Here is a 20,331-nt window from a genome sequence, read left to right on the forward strand (position 1 = left end):
CCGCACAAACACCTCCTCAGCGGGGCTGGCCCACACAAACACCTCCTCAGCGGGGCTGGCCTGCACAAACACCTCCTCGGCGGGGCCAGCCCGCACAAACACCTCCTCGGCGGGGCCGGCCTGCAGAAACACCTCCTCAGCGGGGCCGGCTTGCACAAACACCTCCTCAGCGGGCCCGGCCCACCCGACAACCTCCTCAGCGGGGCCGGCCCGCACAAACACCTCCTCAGCGGGGCCGGCCCGCACAAACACCTCCTCAGCGGGGCCGGCCCGCACAAACACCTCCTCAGCGGGGCCGGTCCGCACAAACACCTCCTCAGCGGGGCCGGCCCACACAAACACCTCCTCAGCGGGGCTGGCCTGCACAAACACCTCCTCAGCGGGGCCGGCCTGCACAAACACCTCCTCGGCGGGCCCGGCCCGCCCGACAACCTCCTCAGCGGGGCCGGCCCGCACAAACACCTCCTCGGCGGGGCCGGCCTGCACAAACACCTCCTCGGCGGGGCCGGCCCGCACAAACACCTGCTGGGCGGGGCCGGCCTGCACAAACACCTCCTCGGCGGGGCCGGCCTGCACAAACACCTCCTCGGCGGGGCCGGCCTGCACAAACACCTCCTCGGCGGGGCCGGCCCGCACAAACACCTGCTGGGTGGGGCCGGCCCGCACAAACACCTCCTCGGCGGGGCCAGCCCGCACAAACACCACCTCGGCGGGGCCGGCCTGCACAAACACCTCCTCGGCGGGGCCGGCCTGCACAAACACCTACTCAGCGGGGCCGGCCCGCACAAACACCTGCTGGGTGGGGCCGGCCCGCACAAACACCTCCTCGGCGGGGCCAGCCCGCACAAACACCACCTCGGCGGGGCCGGCCTGCACAAACACCTCCTCAGCGGGGCCGGCCCGCACAAACACCTACTCAGCGGGGCCGGCCCGCACAAACACCTCCTCAGCGGGGCCGGCCCGCACAAACACCTCCTCAGCGGGGCCGGCCCGCACAAACACCTCCTCCGCGGGGCCGGCCCGCACAAACACCTCCTCGGCGGGGCCGGCCTGCACAAACACCTCCTCGGCGGGGCCGGCCTGCACAAACACCTCCTCGGCGGGGCCGGCCCGCACAAACACCTCCTGGGCGGGGCCGGCCCGCACAAACACCTCCTCCGCGGGGCCGGCCTTCACAAACACCTCCTCGGCCGGGCCGGCCTGCACAAACACCTCCTCGGCGGGGCCGGCCTGCACAAACACCTCCTCGGCAGGGCCGGCCTGCACAAACAGCTCCTGGGCGGGGCCGGCCTGCACAAACACCTCCTCGGCGGGGCCGGCCCGCACAAACACCTCCTCGGCGGGGCCGGCCCGCACAAACACCTCCTCAGCGGGGCCGGCCCACCCGACAACCTCCTCAGCGGGGCCAGCCCACCCGACAACCTCCTCAGCGGGGCCGGCCTGCACAAACACCTCCTCGGCGGGGCCAGCCCGCACAAACACCTCCTCGACGGGGCCGGCCTGCACAAACACCTCCTCGGCGGGGCCGGCCTGCACAAACACCTCCTCAGCGGGCCCGGCCTGCACAAACACCTCCTCAGCGGGGCCGGCCTGCACAAACACCTCCTCAGCGGGGCCGGCCCGCACAAACACCTCCTCAGCGGGGCCAGCCCGACGGCAACTTCCTCGGAGTGGCCGGCCCGCACAAACACCTCCTGGGCGGGGCCGGCCTGTACAAACACCTCCTGGGCGGGGCCGGCCTGCACAAACACCTCCTCGGCGGGGCCGGCCCACCCGACAACCTCCTCGGCGGGGCCGGCCTGCACAAACACCTCCTTGGCGGGGCCGGCCCACACAAACACCTCCTCAGCGGGGCCGGCCCGCACAAACACCTCCTCAGCATGGCCGGCCCGCACAAACACCTCCTCAGCGGGGCTGGCCCACACAAACACCTCCTCAGCGGGGCTGGCCTGCACAAACACCTCCTCGGCGCGGCCAGCCCGCACAAACACCTCCTCGGCGGGGCCGGCCTGCAGAAACACCTCCTCAGCGGGGCCGGCTTGCACAAACACCTCCTCAGCGGGCCCGGCCCACCCGACAACCTCCTCAGCGGGGCCGGCCCGCACAAACACCTCCTCAGCGGGGCCGGCCCGCACAAACACCTCCTCAGCGGGGCCGGCCCGCACAAACACCTCCTCAGCGGGGCCGGTCCGCACAAACACCTCCTCAGCGGGGCTGGCCCACACAAACACCTCCTCAGCGGGGCTGGCCTGCACAAACACCTCCTCAGCGGGGCCGGCCTGCACAAACACCTCCTCGGCGGGCCCGGCCCGCCCGACAACCTCCTCAGCGGGGCCGGCCCGCACAAACACCTCCTCGGCGGGGCCGGCCTGCACAAACACCTCCTCGGCGGGGCCGGCCCGCACAAACACCTGCTGGGCGGGGCCGGCCTGCACAAACACCTCCTCGGCGGGGCCGGCCTGCACAAACACCTCCTCGGCGGGGCCGGCCTGCACAAACACCTCCTCGGCGGGGCCGGCCCGCACAAACACCTGCTGGGTGGGGCCGGCCCGCACAAACACCTCCTCGGCGGGGCCAGCCCGCACAAACACCACCTCGGCGGGGCCGGCCTGCACAAACACCTCCTCGGCGGGGCCGGCCTGCACAAACACCTCCTCGGCGGGGCCGGCCTGCACAAACAGCTCCTGGGCGGGGCCGGCCTGCACAAACACCTCCTCGGCGGGGCCGGCCTGCACAAACACCTGCTGGGCGGGGCCGGCCTGCACAAACACCTCCTCGGCGGGGCCGGCCTGCACAAACACCTCCTCAGCGGGGCCGGCCCGCACAAACACCTCCTCAGCGGGGCCGGCCCGCACAAACACCTACTCAGCGGGGCCGGCCCGCACAAACACCTCCTCAGCGGGGCCGGCCCGCACAAACACCTCCTCAGCGGGGCCGGCCCGCACAAACACCTCCTCCGCGGGGCCGGCCCGCACAAACACCTCCTCGGCGGGGCCGGCCTGCACAAACACCTCCTCGGCGGGGCCGGCCTGCACAAACACCTCCTCGGCGGGGCCGGCCCGCACAAACACCTCCTGGGCGGGGCCGGCCCGCACAAACACCTCCTCCGCGGGGCCGGCCTTCACAAACACCTCCTCGGCCGGGCCGGCCTGCACAAACACCTCCTCGGCGGGGCCGGCCTGCACAAACACCTCCTCGGCAGGGCCGGCCTGCACAAACAGCTCCTGGGCGGGGCCGGCCTGCACAAACACCTCCTCGGCGGGGCCGGCCCGCACAAACACCTCCTCGGCGGGGCCGGCCCGCACAAACACCTCCTCAGCGGGGCCGGCCCACCCGACAACCTCCTCAGCGGGGCCAGCCCACCCGACAACCTCCTCAGCGGGGCCGGCCTGCACAAACACCGCCTCGGCGGGGCCAGCCCGCACAAACACCTCCTCGACGGGGCCGGCCTGCACAAACATCTCCTCGGCGGGGCCGGCCTGCACAAACACCTCCTCAGCGGGCCCGGCCTGCACAAACACCTCCTCAGCGGGGCCGGCCTGCACAAACACCTCCTCAGCGGGGCCGGCCTGCACAAACACCTCCTCGGCGGGGCCGGCCCGCACAAACACCTGCTGGGTGGGGCCGGCCCGCACAAACACCTCCTCGGCGGGGCCAGCCCGCACAAACACCACCTCGGCGGGGCCGGCCTGCACAAACACCTCCTCGGCGGGGCCGGCCTGCACAAACACCTCCTCGGCGGGGCCGGCCTGCACAAACACCTCCTCGGCGGGGCCGGCCTGCACAAACAGCTCCTGGGCGGGGCCGGCCTGCACAAACACCTCCTCGGCGGGGCCGGCCTGCACAAACACCTGCTGGGCGGGGCCGGCCTGCACAAACACCTCCTCAGCGGGGCCGGCCCGCACAAACACCTCCTCAGCGGGGCCGGCCCGCACAAACACCTCCTCCGCGGGGCCGGCCCGCACAAACACCTCCTCGGCGGGGCCGGCCTGCACAAACACCTCCTCGGCGGGGCCGGCCTGCACAAACACCTCCTCGGCGGGGCCGGCCCGCACAAACACCTCCTCGGCCGGGCCGGCCCGCACAAACACCTCCTCCGCGGGGCCGGCCTTCACAAACACCTCCTCGGCCGGGCCGGCCTGCACAAACACCTCCTCGGCGGGGCCGGCCTGCACAAACACCTCCTCGGCAGGGCCGGCCTGCACAAACAGCTCCTGGGCGGGGCCGGCCTGCACAAACACCTCCTCGGCGGGGCCGGCCCGCACAAACACCTCCTCGGCGGGGCCGGCCCGCACAAACACCTCCTCAGCGGGGCCGGCCCACCGACAACCTCCTCAGCGGGGCCAGCCCACCCGACAACCTCCTCAGCGGGGCCGGCCTGCACAAACACCTCCTCGGCGGGGCCAGCCCGCACAAACACCTCCTCGACGGGGCCGGCCTGCACAAACACCTCCTCGGCGGGGCCGGCCTGCACAAACACCTCCTCAGCGGGCCCGGCCTGCACAAACACCTCCTCAGCGGGGCCGGCCTGCACAAACACCTCCTCAGCGGGGCCGGCCCGCACAAACACCTCCTCAGCGGGGCCAGCCCGACGGCAACTTCCTCGGAGTGGCCGGCCCGCACAAACACCTCCTCGGCGGGGCCGGCCTGTACAAACACCTCCTGGGCGGGGCCGGCCTGCACAAACACCTCCTCGGCGGGGCCGGCCCACCCGACAACCTCCTCGGCGGGGCCGGCCTGCACAAACACCTCCTTGGCGGGGCCGGCCCACACAAACACCTCCTCAGCGGGGCCGGCCCGCACAAACACCTCCTCAGCATGGCCGGCCCGCACAAACACCTCCTCAGCGGGGCCGGCCTGCACAAACACCTCCTCGGCGGGGCCGGCCCGCACGAACACCTCCTCGGCGGGGCCGGCCCGCACGAACACCTCCTCGGCGGGGCCGGCCCGCACGAACACCTCCTCGGCGGGGCCGGCCCGCATGAACACCTCCTCGGCGGGGCCGGCCCGCACGAACACCTCCTCGGCGGGGCCAGCCCACACAAACACCTCAGCGGGGCCGGCCCACACAAACACCTCCTCAGCGGGGCCGGCCCGCACAAACACCTCCGCAGCGGGGCCGGCCCGCAGAAACACCTCCTCAGCGGGGCCGGCCCACACAAACACCTCCTCAGCGGGGCCGGCCCACACAAACACCTCCTCAGCGGGGCCGGCCCGCACAAACACCTCTTCAGCGGGGCCGGCCCACCCGACAACCTCCTCAGCGGGGCCGGCCTGCACAAACACCTCCTCAGCGGGGCCGGCCCGCACAAACACCTCCTCAGCGGGGCCAGCCCGACGGCAACTTCCTCGGAGTGGCCGGCCCGCACAAACACCTCCTCGGCGGGGCCGGCCCACCCGACAACCTCCTCAGCGGGGCCGGCCCGCACAAACACCTCCTCAGCGGGGCCGGCCCGCACAAACACCTCCTCAGCGGGGCCGGCACGCACAAACACCTCCTCAGCGGGTCCGGCCCACCCGACAACCTCCTCAGCGGGGCCGGCCCACTCGACAACCTCCTCAGCGGGGCCGGCCTGCACAAACACCTCCTCAGCGGGCCCGGCCCACCCGACAACCTCCTCAGCGGGGCCGGCCCGCACAAACACCTCCTCAGCGGGGCCGGCCCGCACAAACACCTCCTCGGCGGGGCCGGCCCGCACAAACACCTCCTCGGCGGGGCCGGCCTGCACAAACACCTCCTGGGCGGGGCCGGCCCGCACAAACACCTCCTGGGCGGGGCCGGCCCGCACAAACACCTCCTCCGCGGGGCCGGCCCGCACAAACACCTCCTCGGCCGGGCCGGCCTGCACAAACACCTCCTCGGCGGGGCCGGCCTGCACAAACACCTCCTCGGCAGGGCCGGCCTGCACAAACAGCTCCTGGGCGGGGCCGGCCTGCACAAACACCTCCTCGGCGGGGCCGGCCCGCACAAACACCTCCTCGGCGGGGCCGGCCCGCACAAACACCTCCTCAGCGGGGCCAGCCTGCACAAACACCTCCTCAGCGGGCCCGGCCCACCCGACAACCTCCTCAGCGGGGCCGGCCCGCACAAACACCTCCTCAGCGGGGCCGGCCCGCACAAACACCTACTCAGCGGGGCCGGCCCGCACAAACACCTCCTCAGCGGGGCCGGCCCGCACAAACACCTCCTCAGCGGGGCCGGCCCGCACAAACACCTCCTCCGCGGGGCCGGCCCGCACAAACACCTCCTCGGCGGGGCCGGCCCGCACAAACACCTCCTCGGCGGGGCCGGCCTGCACAAACACCTCCTCGGCGGGGCCGGCCCGCACAAACACCTCCTGGGCGGGGCCGGCCCGGACAAACACCTCCTCCGCGGGGCCGGCCCGCACAAACACCTCCTCGGCCGGGCCGGCCTGCACAAACACCTCCTCGGCGGGGCCGGCCTGCACAAACACCTCCTCGGCAGGGCCGGCCTGCACAAACAGCTCCTGGGCGGGGCCGGCCTGCACAAACACCTCCTCGGCGGGGCCGGCCCGCACAAACACCTCCTCGGCGGGGCCGGCCCGCACAAACACCTCCTCAGCGGGGCCGGCCCACCCGACAACCTCCTCAGCGGGGCCAGCCCACCCGACAACCTCCTGGGCGGGGCCGGCCTGCACAAACACCTCCTCGGAGTGGCCGGCCCGCACAAACACCTCCTCGGCGGGGCCGGCCTGCACAAACACCTCCTCGGCGGGGCCGGCCCGCACAAACACCTCCTGGGCGGGGCCGGCCTGCACAAACACCTCCTCGGCGGGGCCGGCCTGCACAAACACCTCCTGGGCGGGGCCGGCCTGCACAAACACCTCCTCGGCGGGGCCGGCCTGCACAAACACCTCCTGGGCGGGGCCGGCCCGCACAAACACCTCCTCAGCGGGGCCGGCCCGCACAAACACCTCCTCAGCGGGGCCGGCCCGCACAAACACCTCCTCAGCGGGGCCGGCCCGCACAAACACCTCCTCAGCGGGGCCGGCCTGCACAAACACCTCCTCAGCGGGCCCGGCCCACCCGACAACCTCCTCAGCGGGGCCGGCCCGCACAAACACCTCCTCAGCGGGGCCGGCCCGCACAAACACCTCCTCAGCGGGGCCGGCCCGCACAAACACCTCCTCAGCGGGGCCGGCCCGCACAAACACCTCCTCAGCGGGGCCGGCCCGCACAAACACCTCCTCCGCGGGGCCGGCCCGCACAAACACCTCCTCGGCGGGGCCGGCCTGCACAAACACCTCCTCGGCGGGGCCGGCCTTCACAAACACCTCCTCGGCGGGGCCGGCCTTCACAAGCACCTCCTCGGCGGGGCCGGCCTGCACAAACACCTCCTCGGCAGGGCCGGCCTGCACAAACAGCTCCTGGGCGGGGCTGGCCTGCACAAACACCTCCTCGGCGGGGCCGGCCCGCACAAACACCTCCTCGGCGGGACCGGCCCGCACAAACACCTCCTCAGCGGGGCCGGCCCACCCGACAACCTCCTCAGCGGGGCCAGCCCACCCGACAACCTCCTCAGTGGGGCCGGCCTGCACAAACACCTCCTCGGCGGGGCCAGCCCGCACAAACACCTCCTCGACGGGGCCGGCCTGCACAAACACCTCCTCGGCGCGGCCGGCCTGCACAAACACCTCCTCAGCGGGCCCGGCCTGCACAAACACCTCCTCAGCGGGGCCGGCCTGCACAAACACCTCCTCAGCGGGGCCAGCCCGACGGCGACTTCCTCGGAGTGGCCGGCCCGCACAAACACCTCCTCGGCGGGGCCAGCCTGCACAAACACCTCCTCGACGGGGCCGGCCTGCACAAACACCTCCTCGGCGGGGCCGGCCTGCACAAACACCTCCTCGGCGGGGCCGGCCCGCACAAACACCTCCTCGGCGGGGCCGGCCCACACAAACACCTCCTCGGCGGGGCCGGCCCACACAAACACCTCCTCGGCGGGGCCGGCCCGCACAAACACCTCCTCAGCGGGGCCGGCCCACACAAACACCTTCTCGGCGGGGCCGGCCCGCACAAACACCTCCTCGGCGGGGCCAGCCCACACAAACACCTCCTCGGCGGGGCCGGCCTGCACAAACACCTCCTCAGCGGGGCCGGCCCGCACAAACACCTCCTCGGCGGGGCCAGCCCACACAAACACCTCCTCGGCGGGGCCGGCCTGCACAAACACCTCCTCAGCGGGGCCGGCCCACCCGACAACCTCCTCAGCGGGGCCGGCCCGCACAAACACCTCCTCAGCGGGGCCAGCCCGCACAAACACCTCCTCAGCGGGGCCGGCCCGCACAAACACCTCCTCGGCGGGGCCGGCCTGCACAAACACCTCCTCGGCGGGGCCAGCCCGCACAAACACCTCCTCAGCGGGGCCGGCCCGCACAAACACCTCCTCGGCGGGGCCGGCCTGCACAAACACCTCCTCGGCGGGGCCAGCCCGCACAAACACCTCCTCAGCGGGGCCAGCCCGCACAAACACCTCCTCAGCGGGGCCGGCCCGCACAAACACCTCCTCGGCGGGGCCGGCCTGCACAAACACCTCCTCAGCGGGGCCAGCCCGCACAAACACCTCCTCAGCGGGGCCGGCCCGCACAAACACCTCCTCAGCGGGGCCGGCCCGCACAAACACCTCCTCGGCGGGGCCAGCCCGACGACGACTTCCTCGGAGTGGCCGGCCCTCCCAAACAGCACCTTGGTGGGGCCCGCCCGACAACTTGCTTGGTGGGGCCCGCCCGACAACATCCTCCTCGGTGGGGCCGGCCCTGCCGAGGAGGTTGTCGGGCGGGCTCGGCCCCGCCGAGGAGGAGTTCGAGCAGGCCCCGCCAAGGAAATTGTCGGGTGGGCTAGCGAGGAGGCTCCAAGATAAGGGCAGCAGCGGTGGGGCGTGCTCCCTAGGTTGGCAGGGTTGTCTGGTCCGTATTCCGGAACATTTTCCAGATTCCGGACGACCCTGCCACCGATCGGTCCGGATTCTGGAACATTACAGATTCCGGACATCCGGATTTTCGACGATGCACCTGCATTACATTTTGGTAAGAAAATTAGGGTGATCATATATTACTTGGAAAATAATAATCTAAGTGGGGTAGAAGGGCAAAGGGATCTCGGAGTACAAATACACATATCACTAAAGATAGCTACACAGGTTAACAAGGCCATGAAAAAGCAAACCAAACACTAGGATTTATTTCTCGAGGGTTTGAATTGAAAAGTAGAGAAGTTATACTAAACTTGTATTGAACCTTGGTGCACCACACTTGGAGTACTGCGTACAATTCTGATCACCATATTATAAAAAGATATGCAAAAAACATTTACATGCATGATACCAGAAATGTGAGGGTATACCTAGCAGGAAAGGATGAATAGAGAAGACTGAGGAGTGACCTAATAGAGGTCTTTGAAATTATGAAAGATTTGATAGAGTAGATACAGTGAGAGTGTTTTCACTTGATGGGAAGAGCATAACTAGAGGTCATCAGTATAAGATAGTCACCAAGAAATAAATACAGGTTGGACCTCCCGTATCTGGGACTCGCTTATTCAGCATCATTCCCGGCCGTGGGGATGGTGGGGGGGGGCGGCGCGGCGGGGCTTCACAAAAAATAACAAAAGTGTACAGGAACTAAACCATTTAATTATACGGGGTAGACACGTCCTCATAACTAGCTTCCCTTTTCTGAAACCCAGAATGAACTAAATTGTAAGATGAACAAGATCGCAAATGACAGTTGACCGATCCCCCTTTCCATCTTTCACTGCACGTCTTGATTTTGATATTCAGAACAAACAGATAAACACCTATATACAAAGACAACCCCACAATATTAATCACAATTTCGGAATCATGTCCCCGAATCTCATGTTTTAAACTCCAACACACAGTTAAACACGAAGAGGATACTACACCAAGTTCCCAAATCACTCACTCGGCTTCAAAAAGCTTTCAAATGCACAAACTATATTTTAAAAAAGAGCCTTCCAGAACATAAATTTTAAAAATAAATTTGTACGGGGTGGTCACCAATATAATCTTTCTCCTCGATGCCGAGGTTAACCACTGCCTCCTCCTCGTTACCCTGCTGGAACTCCTGCAGCCACAGTCCTTGGACTGGCCGTTCCTCTACTCAGCACTCCCTCTGGGGGATCAGGCTGGCGGGCCACGTCCTTGGTCCCACTCGGGCCGTGCCAACTCTTCAGGCCCGCTCGGGCCACGCCAACTCTTCAGGCCGCACCAACCTCCCACTGGTGCTGCCCCCCCCCCCCACCCACCTTGACCTCGGGCTACCTCCCCACCCCCCCCAAATCCTGCCGGACCTCCCCTCATCTGCCAAAACCCCTTATTCGGCACAGGCCAGGTCCCGAGGGTGCCGGTTAAGGGAGGTTCAACTTGTAATTGGCAAATGAAATTCAATACAGATAAATGTGAGGGTTCTGACAAAAAGGGTCGTTGACCCGAAACGTTAACTCAGTTTTTCTCTCCACAGATGCTGTCTGACCCATTGAGATTTCCAGCATTTTCTGTTTTTATACCAAGAAATAAAATAGGGAATTCAGAAGGAACTTCTTTAGCCAGAGAGTGATGCGAATGTGGAACTCGCTACCACAGGGGTAGTTGAGATAAATAGTCATCATCATCATAGGCAGTCCCTCAGAATCGAGGAAGACTCGCTTCTACTTTTAACATGAGTTCTTTGGTGGCTGTATAGTCCAATACGAGAACCACAGTCTCTGTCACAAGTTTGACAGATAGTCGTTGAGGGAAGAGGTGGGTGGGTCTGATTTGCCGCATGCTCTTTCCGCTGCCTGCGCTTGATTTCTGCATGCTGTCGGCGATGAGACTCGAGGTGCTCAGCGCCCTCCCGGATGCACTTCCTTCACTTAGGGCGGTCTTTAGCCAGGGCCTCCCAGGTATCAGTGGGGATGTTGCACTTTATCAGGGAGGCTTTGAGGGTGTCCTTGTAACATTTCCGCTGCCCACCTTTGGCTCGTTTGCCGTGAAGAAGTTCCGAAGAAGTTGCTTTGGGAGCCTCGTGTCTGGAATGCGAACTACGTGGCCTGCCCAGCAGAGCTAATCACGTGTGGTCAGTGCTTCAATGCTGGGGATGTTGGCCTGGTCGAGAACACTAATGTTGGTGCGCCTGTCCTCCCAGGGGATTTGTAGGATCTTGCGGAGACATCGTTGGTGGTATTTCTCCAGCGATCTTGAGGTGCCTACTGTATCTGGTCCATGTTTCTGAGCCATTCGGTAGGGCGGGTATTACTACAACCCTGTAGACCATGAGCTTGGTGACAGTTTTGAGGGCCTAGTCGTCAAACACTTTTCCTCAGGCGTCCGAAGGCTGCACTGACGCACTGGAGGCGGTGTTGGATCTTGTCAATGCCTGCTCTTGTTGATAGGAGGCTCCCGAGATCGGGGAAGTGGTCCACATTGTCCACGCCGCGCCGTGGATCTTGATGACTGGAGGGGGCAGTCCTGTGCGGCGAGGACAGGCTGGTGGAGGACCTTTGTCTTACTGATGTTTAGCGTAAGGCCCATGCTTTCGTACGCCTAGTAAATACGTTGACTATGTTCTGGAGTTCAGCCTCAGTATGTGCACAGATGCAGGCGTCGTTAACGTACTGTAGCTTGATGACAGAGGTTGGGATGGTCTTGGACCTGGCCTGGAGACGGTGAAGGTTGAACAGATTCCCACTGGTTCTGTAGTTTAGTTCTACTCCAATGGGGAGCTTGTCGACTGAGGTGGAGCATGGCAGCGAGGAAGATTGAGAAGAGGGTTGGGACGATGACGCAGCCCTGCTTGACCCTGGTCCGGATGTGGATAGGATCTGTGATGGATCCATTGGTAAGGTTCACTGCCTGCATATCATCATGGAGCAGGCGGAGGATGGTGACGTACCTTTGGGAACATCTGAAACGGAGGAGAATGTTCCATAGACCCTCACGGTTGACAGTGTCAAAGGCCTTTGTAAGGTCGAAGAAGGCCATGTATAAGGCAAATAGTATAGATGCATTTAAGGGGCGGTTAGATAAGCATATGAAGGAGATGGAAACAGAGGATTATGCTGATAGAGTTAGATGAGTAAAGATGGGAGCAGGCTCGTGTGGAGCATAAACGCCAACATGGACTGGTTGGGCCAAATGACCTGTTTCAATGCTGTATATCTTATGTAAAACACCTTCATTACCCAGATAGGTTCAAGGAGCTTGTCTATATACTTAAGAAAAGCATAGACTCGGATGATTTAATCGAGGTTTCAAAAATAATGAAGGAATTTGATTATGCTTATGTGGACCAATTATTTCAACTGGATAGGGTCGGGAGGACCCTGGGGTCACGCTTATAAGTTATGTTTGGGCAGTAGGGCAGAACTAGGTTAGATGTTAGGCAATTGATATTTTTCCTGAAGAGAATAGCGGACTTGTGGAACAAGATGCTAGCTCAAGCGATGAACACGTTGATTCGCCACATTCCATCACGAGAGATTTGGAACTGTTCTTGTCTCGGTGGAGGATAACTTGTACAAATTTGAAGAGGTTAGAGAGGAATTTTTCCCTGAATTGACCTTTCTTTTTTCTGGTTTTCGCTTCTCCCATGAGATTACGTAGCTCCAGGCAGGTGGGAGTGTCTGTATTGTGATGCACTAGGCATTACAATTATGGATGCGTCTATTTGTACTAACTGAAATTCAACCGTTTCTCTGGCTCTCCAGACCTATTGCTGATTGGTCCCCCTTGGAGGATAAGCCACACCCTTAAGTTCCTCTGGAATGTTTAACTGGAATCGCCCAGCCCAAGTTCTGATTGACTTTCCAATTTGTAATTTTGACTTCAGAAGCCAGAGAATAGATCTCCCCAAAAGTCACCAAGTTCCAGCCGAAGTCCATTCCCCAGCATAAGTGCATCCCTCCGCCAGCTGAAGACCATTACCCCAGCACATGTGCTGCCTCCCACAGCCGAAGTCCATTACCTCAGTGTAAGTACTTCCCTCCCCCAGCTGAAGACCCTTAACCCGGCGCAAGACCTTACCCCCCCCACTCCCATAGATGGGGCATTGTGTGCGGATTGTTAACATGTTTATTGGGTATGAAGTGAATAGTGACAGTGTCGTGACTTCTGGATTTCATTCACCCCATCGCCGTTTGTAACACACGCACCGAGTTTGCACACACCAGGGGGTTGGAAGAACGAGATCTGTCTTCTGTGAGTCCCTCCTCTCCCCTCCGATTCTCCCCCCACCTGTGTCTATTTCTCCCCACTCTTTCCCCCTTCCCCCCCCGCAGGCTATCTCTCCCCACCCCCATCTCCTCCCAAAGCTCTCCACTTCTCGCTCACCCCACTGACCCGCTCTCTCCAAACTTGTCCTGGCCGCCTGCTGCCTGATCGGAGGCTCGAGGCTGCTGATGGATCGGAGGCAATTGAGGCAACGTGTGGGCCAGTTTCAATCGGAGGGGTGGGGGGGAGGCGGGGAGGGAGAGAGGAGGACGCATGCGCAGAATAGGGTTAGTGGTCAGGAGACGCATGCGCATAAGGGAGACTTAATACAAATAGTTACTCCGTACAATTATATGGGACAGGCTAAATGGACGGAGTCTTTTCCTGCCTTTTATTTTCATATGTTCATTTTGCTTTCTCTGCTGTTTTAACAGACCTGTTACCCCATTTATTTAACTCCACAAAATTGACAAAGAAAGCAACTTCAGACAAATCTCCGTTCCTGCCTATTATCTCAGAGTGTTATCACAAGCCCCCTCTATCTGGCCAGTATTGGAATTTTAGAGCTCTTAATTGGCTGTGTAGAAAACTGATCTCTTAATTTTGTCTCAGTAACATAGGAAATATAGTGCCAAGCAAACTGGAAGAGGATGGTCCGTTCCCTGCCAGAATCTACACTACACCTTTAAAGAAACTTGCCTGGGCTTGTTGATTTTCTAGAATATTATGATGGGAGCGCCAGTACGAGTTGCTGCATGTTCATGCCAGATACATGAGAGCATAGAGCTGCCCCTTAACATTATGTATTAAACAAAGAAATATATCATAAATAGCAGCAGCAAAGCTTAACCCACTACTTCTATCTGTGGAGCTACTTTCCAGACATTATTAATTACTGGAAGGTTCTTCTCTACCAAAGTTTAAATCTAGAATTAAAGATCCTTTCCTGAACCAGATTTGGTGGATCAGGCACTGGACTATGGGAAATCTGTGACTTCCTCATTCATCTCCCTGCATATCTTCTCCCAAGTTCCTTTTGTGCTCCCAACAACTGCCTTGCTGCAAATGTCTTTTTTTTACCATGCAGTGTTGCATCCACTGTGTGTAGAGTAATTCTAGTGGTTTCATCAACTCAAATCAAATTGAGAACAGGAACTTGCTTAATCTTAAACCTCTTAAACTGGACAAAGGCATCCTGGTTATAGAAGGAATAAAGTGAAATTGGAAAGAACTGTATAAAAAGATAAACTGTAACTTTTGTGCTTCTCTCCACTTTGTTCAATTGACACCCTCTCTAGCCTCGGGAATCATGTCAATGGCTCTTCCGAGTGCACATCTTGGTAATCAGTAAGCTTCTCATCCACAGTTCTGTAGGGAGAGAATAACAAAGAAGAATCTCTGAGGGACTTGTAAAGTTAGTTTTATTAATACTTAATATTTTGCATATGACAAACATCCAGAAAACATTTGCTGAGCCATTCTTGCTATTCTTTATTGCATATATTTATTTACAATGATTGAGCTTGATTCGTAATCATATTGCTAGGTCCTTGCCTATTTATACAATTTAATGGCAAGACAGAATTTAACATTGCCGATATTGATGAATCCTGAAGAAAAAAAATTAACTAACCACTTTGCCAAGAAACAATCCTTGTATGTGGATCACTAATGGAACCAATAAGAAGTATTAAACTGAACTGTTTGGACCAAATGTGTATTTAGCTGTACTGAACTGTGGTGTACACTAACAGCGTTAAGAATTAACTGCTCACGTAAAATAAACTACAAAATGCTAGAAATGCATAGCTGGTTCATCAGCATTTGAAAATAGAAGGACTTTACATTCTCACTTTCTGATATAACAACAGTTCTTTATTTTGCATGTATGTGACACTTTGTCGGACGGATAAGCAATTTCTGCTACACCCTTTTAAGTTTTTTTTGGTGGGAGGGAACAATAAAGAAAAATAGAGTATGGTCTGATGGTCTAGTGCCCAGTTCATTCATTTTTACACTGTTTATATAAAAATCTTATGTAGGACAAGCACCTCCTGTCCAAAAACTTTACTTCCGTTGTCATGATTTTTGCTCATGCTTTCCCATCATTGTAAGTTGCAGTATCGACATTTGTCATTCAGTTTTGCTGTGTCAATTGTCATGATGTAGTTACATGCTCTGGCCACCAAATTGCTCTGCGGTGCAAATTTCTGAAGTGTTTCTCCCAGCTGTCGGCATCTTTTATATAAAACATACTTGTATTCAACAACAGGCCATGTGTCATACTCATATTCAAAATAAATGTTAACCACTTCCAAATGAATATTTAATCTGCTTTATGTGGCTACCATCTTTTTCCTTGTATACCACACAGCACACTGGTGGTATGCGCCACAGTGGTCTGACCAGTGCACAGGAAAATGGTGATCATGGAGGCAAAACCAAAGATAAAAGACTGAAGGTTAAGAAGCCATAATATATCAATTCAGAATAACAAATATGCAAGAGCGTTGAATAACTATATCAGACTTGTATGGAAATTAATAGCTTAGTGTAAGTAAACGATCGGCTGCAACTTGTCTTTGACTCTTGTGTTCAAAGACAAAGGAATGATGAGTGACTTAAAGCACACTGCAAATATTGCTGTAACATTTTCCACACCAAAGCATCTCAAATGCCCCACTTTTTTCTAAGCTGAGGTTTCCCCTTCACAGGGTCATCAGGACCCTTGACTATCAGCCCCATTTCCTGGGCCTCTACTCTCACCCACTCCCCCCTCTTATCGTAAGAAGCTGTCCTTAGCCTCTGTTACCCCACCCCTTGCACTTACAAGATTATCTTTCTACCTCACCAAGCACATCTTTCTCTCCCCTCCTTTCTCTACTTTGTGGAGGCACCATCCATCCCAGCATCCCCCTCTTCACTTTTCCATCAACCATGCTTCCAGCTGACCTTTGCACTGCTACCTTCCCTTGCAGTTGCAAGAGGTGCAAAACCTGTCCATTTATCTTCTCCCACACCACTGTCTGGCACCTCAAATACTCCTTTCATGTGAGATAGCAATTTATGTGCATTCCTCCAATCTGGTATGCTGTATGCAGTGCTCACAAAGTTTCCTCTTCTACATTGGGGGAAAGACCAGACTCCGATTAGGTGATCATTTTGCTAAATATCTCCATTCCATCTACAAGTGTGACCTCAATGTCCCTGTGGCTTATCATTTTAACTCCTCTCCGACTTATAAGAACATAAGAAATAGGAATAGGAGTAGGCCATACGGCCCCTCAAGCCTGCTCTGCCATTCAATAACATCATAGCTGATCTGATCATGGACTCAGGTCAACTTCCTTGCCTGCTCCCCATAACCCCTTATCGTTTAAGAAACTGTCAATTTTTGTCTTAAATTCATTCAATGTCCCAGCATCCACAGCTCTCCTGAGGCAGCGAATTCCACAGATTTACAACCCTCTGAGAGAAGAAATTTCTCCTCATCTCAATTTTAAATGGGCGGCCCCTTATTCTAAGATCATACCCTCTAGTTCTAGTCTTCCCCCATCAGTGGAAACATCTTCTCTGCATCCACCTTGTCAAGCCCCCTCATAATCTTATACGTTTTGATAAGATCACCTCTCATTCTTCTGAATTCCAATGAGTAGAGGCCCAACCTACTCAACCTTTCCTCATAAGTCAACCCCCTCATCCCCGGAATCAACCTAGTGAACCTTCTCTGAACTGCCACCAAAGCAAATATATCCTTTCGTAAATATGGAAACCAAAACTGCACGCAGTATTCCAGGTGTGGCCTCACCAACACCCTGTATAGCTGTAGCAAGACTTTCCTGCTCTTATACTCCATCCCCTTTGCAATAAAGGCCAAGATACCATTGGCCTTCCTGATCACTTGCTGTACCTGCATACTAACCTTTTGTGTTTCATGCACAAGTACCCCCAGGTCCCGCTGTACTGCGGCAGTTTGCAATCTTTCTCCATTTAAATAATAACTTGCTCTTTAATTTATTTTCTGCCAAAGTGCATGACCTCACATGTTCCAACATTATATTCCATCTGCCAAATTTTTGCCCATTCACTAAGCCTGTCTGTCTTTTTGCAGATTTTTTGTGTCCTCCTCACATAGAAACATAGAAAATAGGTGCAGGAGTAGGCCATTCGGCCCTTCTAGCCTGAACCGCCATTCAATGAGTTCATGGCTGAACATGCAACTTCAGTACCCCATTCCTGCTTTCTCACCATACCCCTTGATTCCCCCAGTAGTAAGGACTTCATCTAACTCCTTTTTGAATATATTTAATGAATTGGCCTCAACAACTTTCTGTGGTAGAGAATTCCACAAGTTCACCACTCTCTGGATGAAGAAATTCCTCCTCATCTCGGTCCTAAATGGCTTCCCCCTTATCCTTAGACTGTGTCCCCTGGTTCTGGACTTCCCCAACATTGAGAACATTCTTCCTGCATCTAACCTGTCTAACCCCGTCAGAATTTTAAACGTTTCTATGAGGTCCCCTCTCATTCTTCTGAACTCCAGTGAATACAAGCCCAGTTGATCCAGTCTTTCTTGATAGGTCAGTCCCGCCATCCCGGGAATCAGTCTGGTGAACCTTCGCTGCACTCCCTCAATAGCAAGAATGTCCTTCCTCAGGTTAGGAGACCAAAACTGTACACAATACTCCAGGTGTGGCCTCACCAAGGCCCTGTACAATTGTAGCAACACCTCCCTGCCCCTGTACTCAAATCCCCTCGCTATGAAGGCCAACATGCCATTTGCTTTCTTAACCGCCTGCTGTACCTGCATGCCAACCTTCAATGACTGATGTACCATGACACCCAGGTCTCTTTGCACCTCCCCTTTTCCTAATCTGTCACCATTCAGATAATAGTCTGTCTCTCTCTTTTTACCACCAAAGTGGATAACCTCACATTTATCCACATTATACTTCATCTGCCATGCATTTGCCCACTCACCTAACCTATCCAAGTCGCTCTGCAGCCTCATAGCATCCTCCTCGCAGCTCACACTGCCACCCAACTTAGTGTCATCCACAAATTTGGAGATACTACATTTAATCCCCTCGTCTAAATCATTAATGTACAGTGTAAACAGCTGGGGCCCCAGCACAGAACCTTGCGGTACCCCACTAGTCACTGCCTGCCATTCTGAAAAGTCCCCATTTACTCCTACTCTTTGCTTCCTGTCTGACAACCAGTTCTCAATCCATGTCAGCACACTACCCCCAATCCCATGTGCTTTAACTTTGCACATTAATCTCTTGTGTGGGACCTTGTCGAAAGCCTTCTGAAAGTCCAAATATACCACATCAACTGGTTCTCCCTTGTCCACTCTACTGGAAACATCCTCAAAAAATTCCAGAAGATTTGTCAAGCATGATTTCCCTTTCACAAATCCATGCTGACTTGGACCTATCATATTACCTCTTTCCAAATGCACTGCTATGACATCCTTAATAATTGATTCCATCATTTTACCCACTACTGATGTCAGGCTGACCGGTCTATAATTCCCTGTTTTCTCTCTCCCTCCTTTTTTTAAAAAGTGGGGTTACATTGGCTACCCTCCACTCGATAGGAACTGATCCAGAGTCAATGGAATGTTGGAAAATGACTGTCAATGCATCCACTATTTCCAAGGCCACCTCCTTAAGTACTCTGGGATGCAGTCCATCAGGCCCTGGGGATTTATCGGCCTTCAATCCCATCAATTTCCCCAACACAATTTCCCGACTAATAAGGATTTCCCTCAGTTCCTCCTCCTTACTAGACCCTCCGACCCCCTTTTATATCCGGAAGGTTGTTTGTGTCCTCCTCAGTGAATACCGAACCAAAGTACTTGTTCAATTGGTCCGCCATTTCTTTGTTCCCCGTTATGACTTCCCCTGATTCTGACTGCAGGGGACCTACGTTTGTCTTTACTAACCTTTTTCTCTTTACATATCTATAGAAACTTTTGCAATCCGTCTTAATGTTCCCTGCAAGCTTCTTCTCGTACTCCATTTTCCCTGCCCTAATCAAACCCTTTGTCCTCCTCTGCTGAGTTCTAAATTTCTCCCAGTCCCCGGGTTCGCTGCTATTTCTGGCCAAATTGTATGCCACTTCCTTGGCTTTTATGCTATCCCTGATTTCCCTTGATAGCCACGGTTGAGCCACCTTCCCTTTTTTATTTTTACGCCAGACAGGAATGTACAATTGTTGTAGTTCATCCATGCTGTCTCTAAATGTCTGCCATTGCCCATCCACAGTCAACCCCTTCAGTATCATTCGCCAATCTATCCTAGCCAATTCACGCCTCATAGCTTCAAAGTTACCCTTCTTTAAGTTCTGGACCATGGTCTCTGAATTAACTGTTTCATTCTCCATCCTAATGCAGAATTCCACCATATTATGGTCACTCTTCCCCAAGGGGCCTCGCACAACGAGATTGCTAATTAATCCTCTCTCATTACACAACACCCAGTCTAAGATGGCCTCCCCCCTAGTTGGTTCCTCGACATATTGGTCTAAAAAACCATTCCTTATGCACTCCAGGAAATCCTCCTCCACCGTATTGCTTCCAGTTTGGTTAACCCAATCTATGTGCATATTAAAGTCACCCATTATAACTGCTGCACCTTTATTGCACGCACCCCTAATTTCATGTTTGATGCCCTCCCCAACATCACTACTACTGTTTGGAGGTCTGTACACAACTCCCACTAACGTTTTTTGCCCTTTGGTATTCTGCAGCTCTACCCATATAGATTCCACATCATCCAAGCTAATGTCCTTCCGAACTATTGCCTTAATTTGCTCCTTAACCAGCAATGCTACCCCACCTCCTTTTCCTTTTATTCTATCTTTCCTGAATGTTGAATACCTCTGGATGTTGAGTTCCCAGCCCTGATCATCCTGGAGCCACGTCTCCGTAATCCCAATCACATCATATTTGTTAACATCTATTTGCACAGTTAATTCATCCACCTTATTGCGGATACTCCTTGCATTAAGACACAAAGCCTTCAGGCTTGTTTTTTTAACACCCTTTGTCCTTTTAGAATTTTGCTGTACAGTGGCCCTTTTTGTTCTTTGCC

The 20,331-nt window shown here is 57.2% G+C and overlaps 1 protein-coding gene across 8 annotated transcripts in view; it reads left to right on the plus strand.

Annotated features, from left to right (window-relative positions):
* The window catches only part of LOC139276225 (MSL complex subunit 3-like), a 133,662-nt gene that overhangs the window by 67,261 nt on the left and 46,070 nt on the right, over positions 1 to 20,331 (plus strand). Inside the window, exon 13 of one of the 8 annotated variants that reach the window (XM_070893876.1) lies at positions 13,844 to 14,722. The exons of 6 other annotated variants lie outside the window; for them this stretch is intronic. In XM_070893876.1, the coding sequence (XP_070749977.1) occupies positions 13,844 to 13,943 (100 nt within the window). In that variant the 3' untranslated portion in view covers positions 13,944 to 14,722. Of the gene's footprint in view, positions 1 to 13,843; positions 14,723 to 20,331 lie in introns of those variants that run through there. One more of the 8 variants, XM_070893877.1, reaches the window with a different exon arrangement.

This window comes from Pristiophorus japonicus, chromosome 11, assembly GCF_044704955.1.
Source record: "Pristiophorus japonicus isolate sPriJap1 chromosome 11, sPriJap1.hap1, whole genome shotgun sequence".
In the NCBI taxonomy this organism is placed as follows: domain Eukaryota; kingdom Metazoa; phylum Chordata; class Chondrichthyes; family Pristiophoridae; genus Pristiophorus; species Pristiophorus japonicus.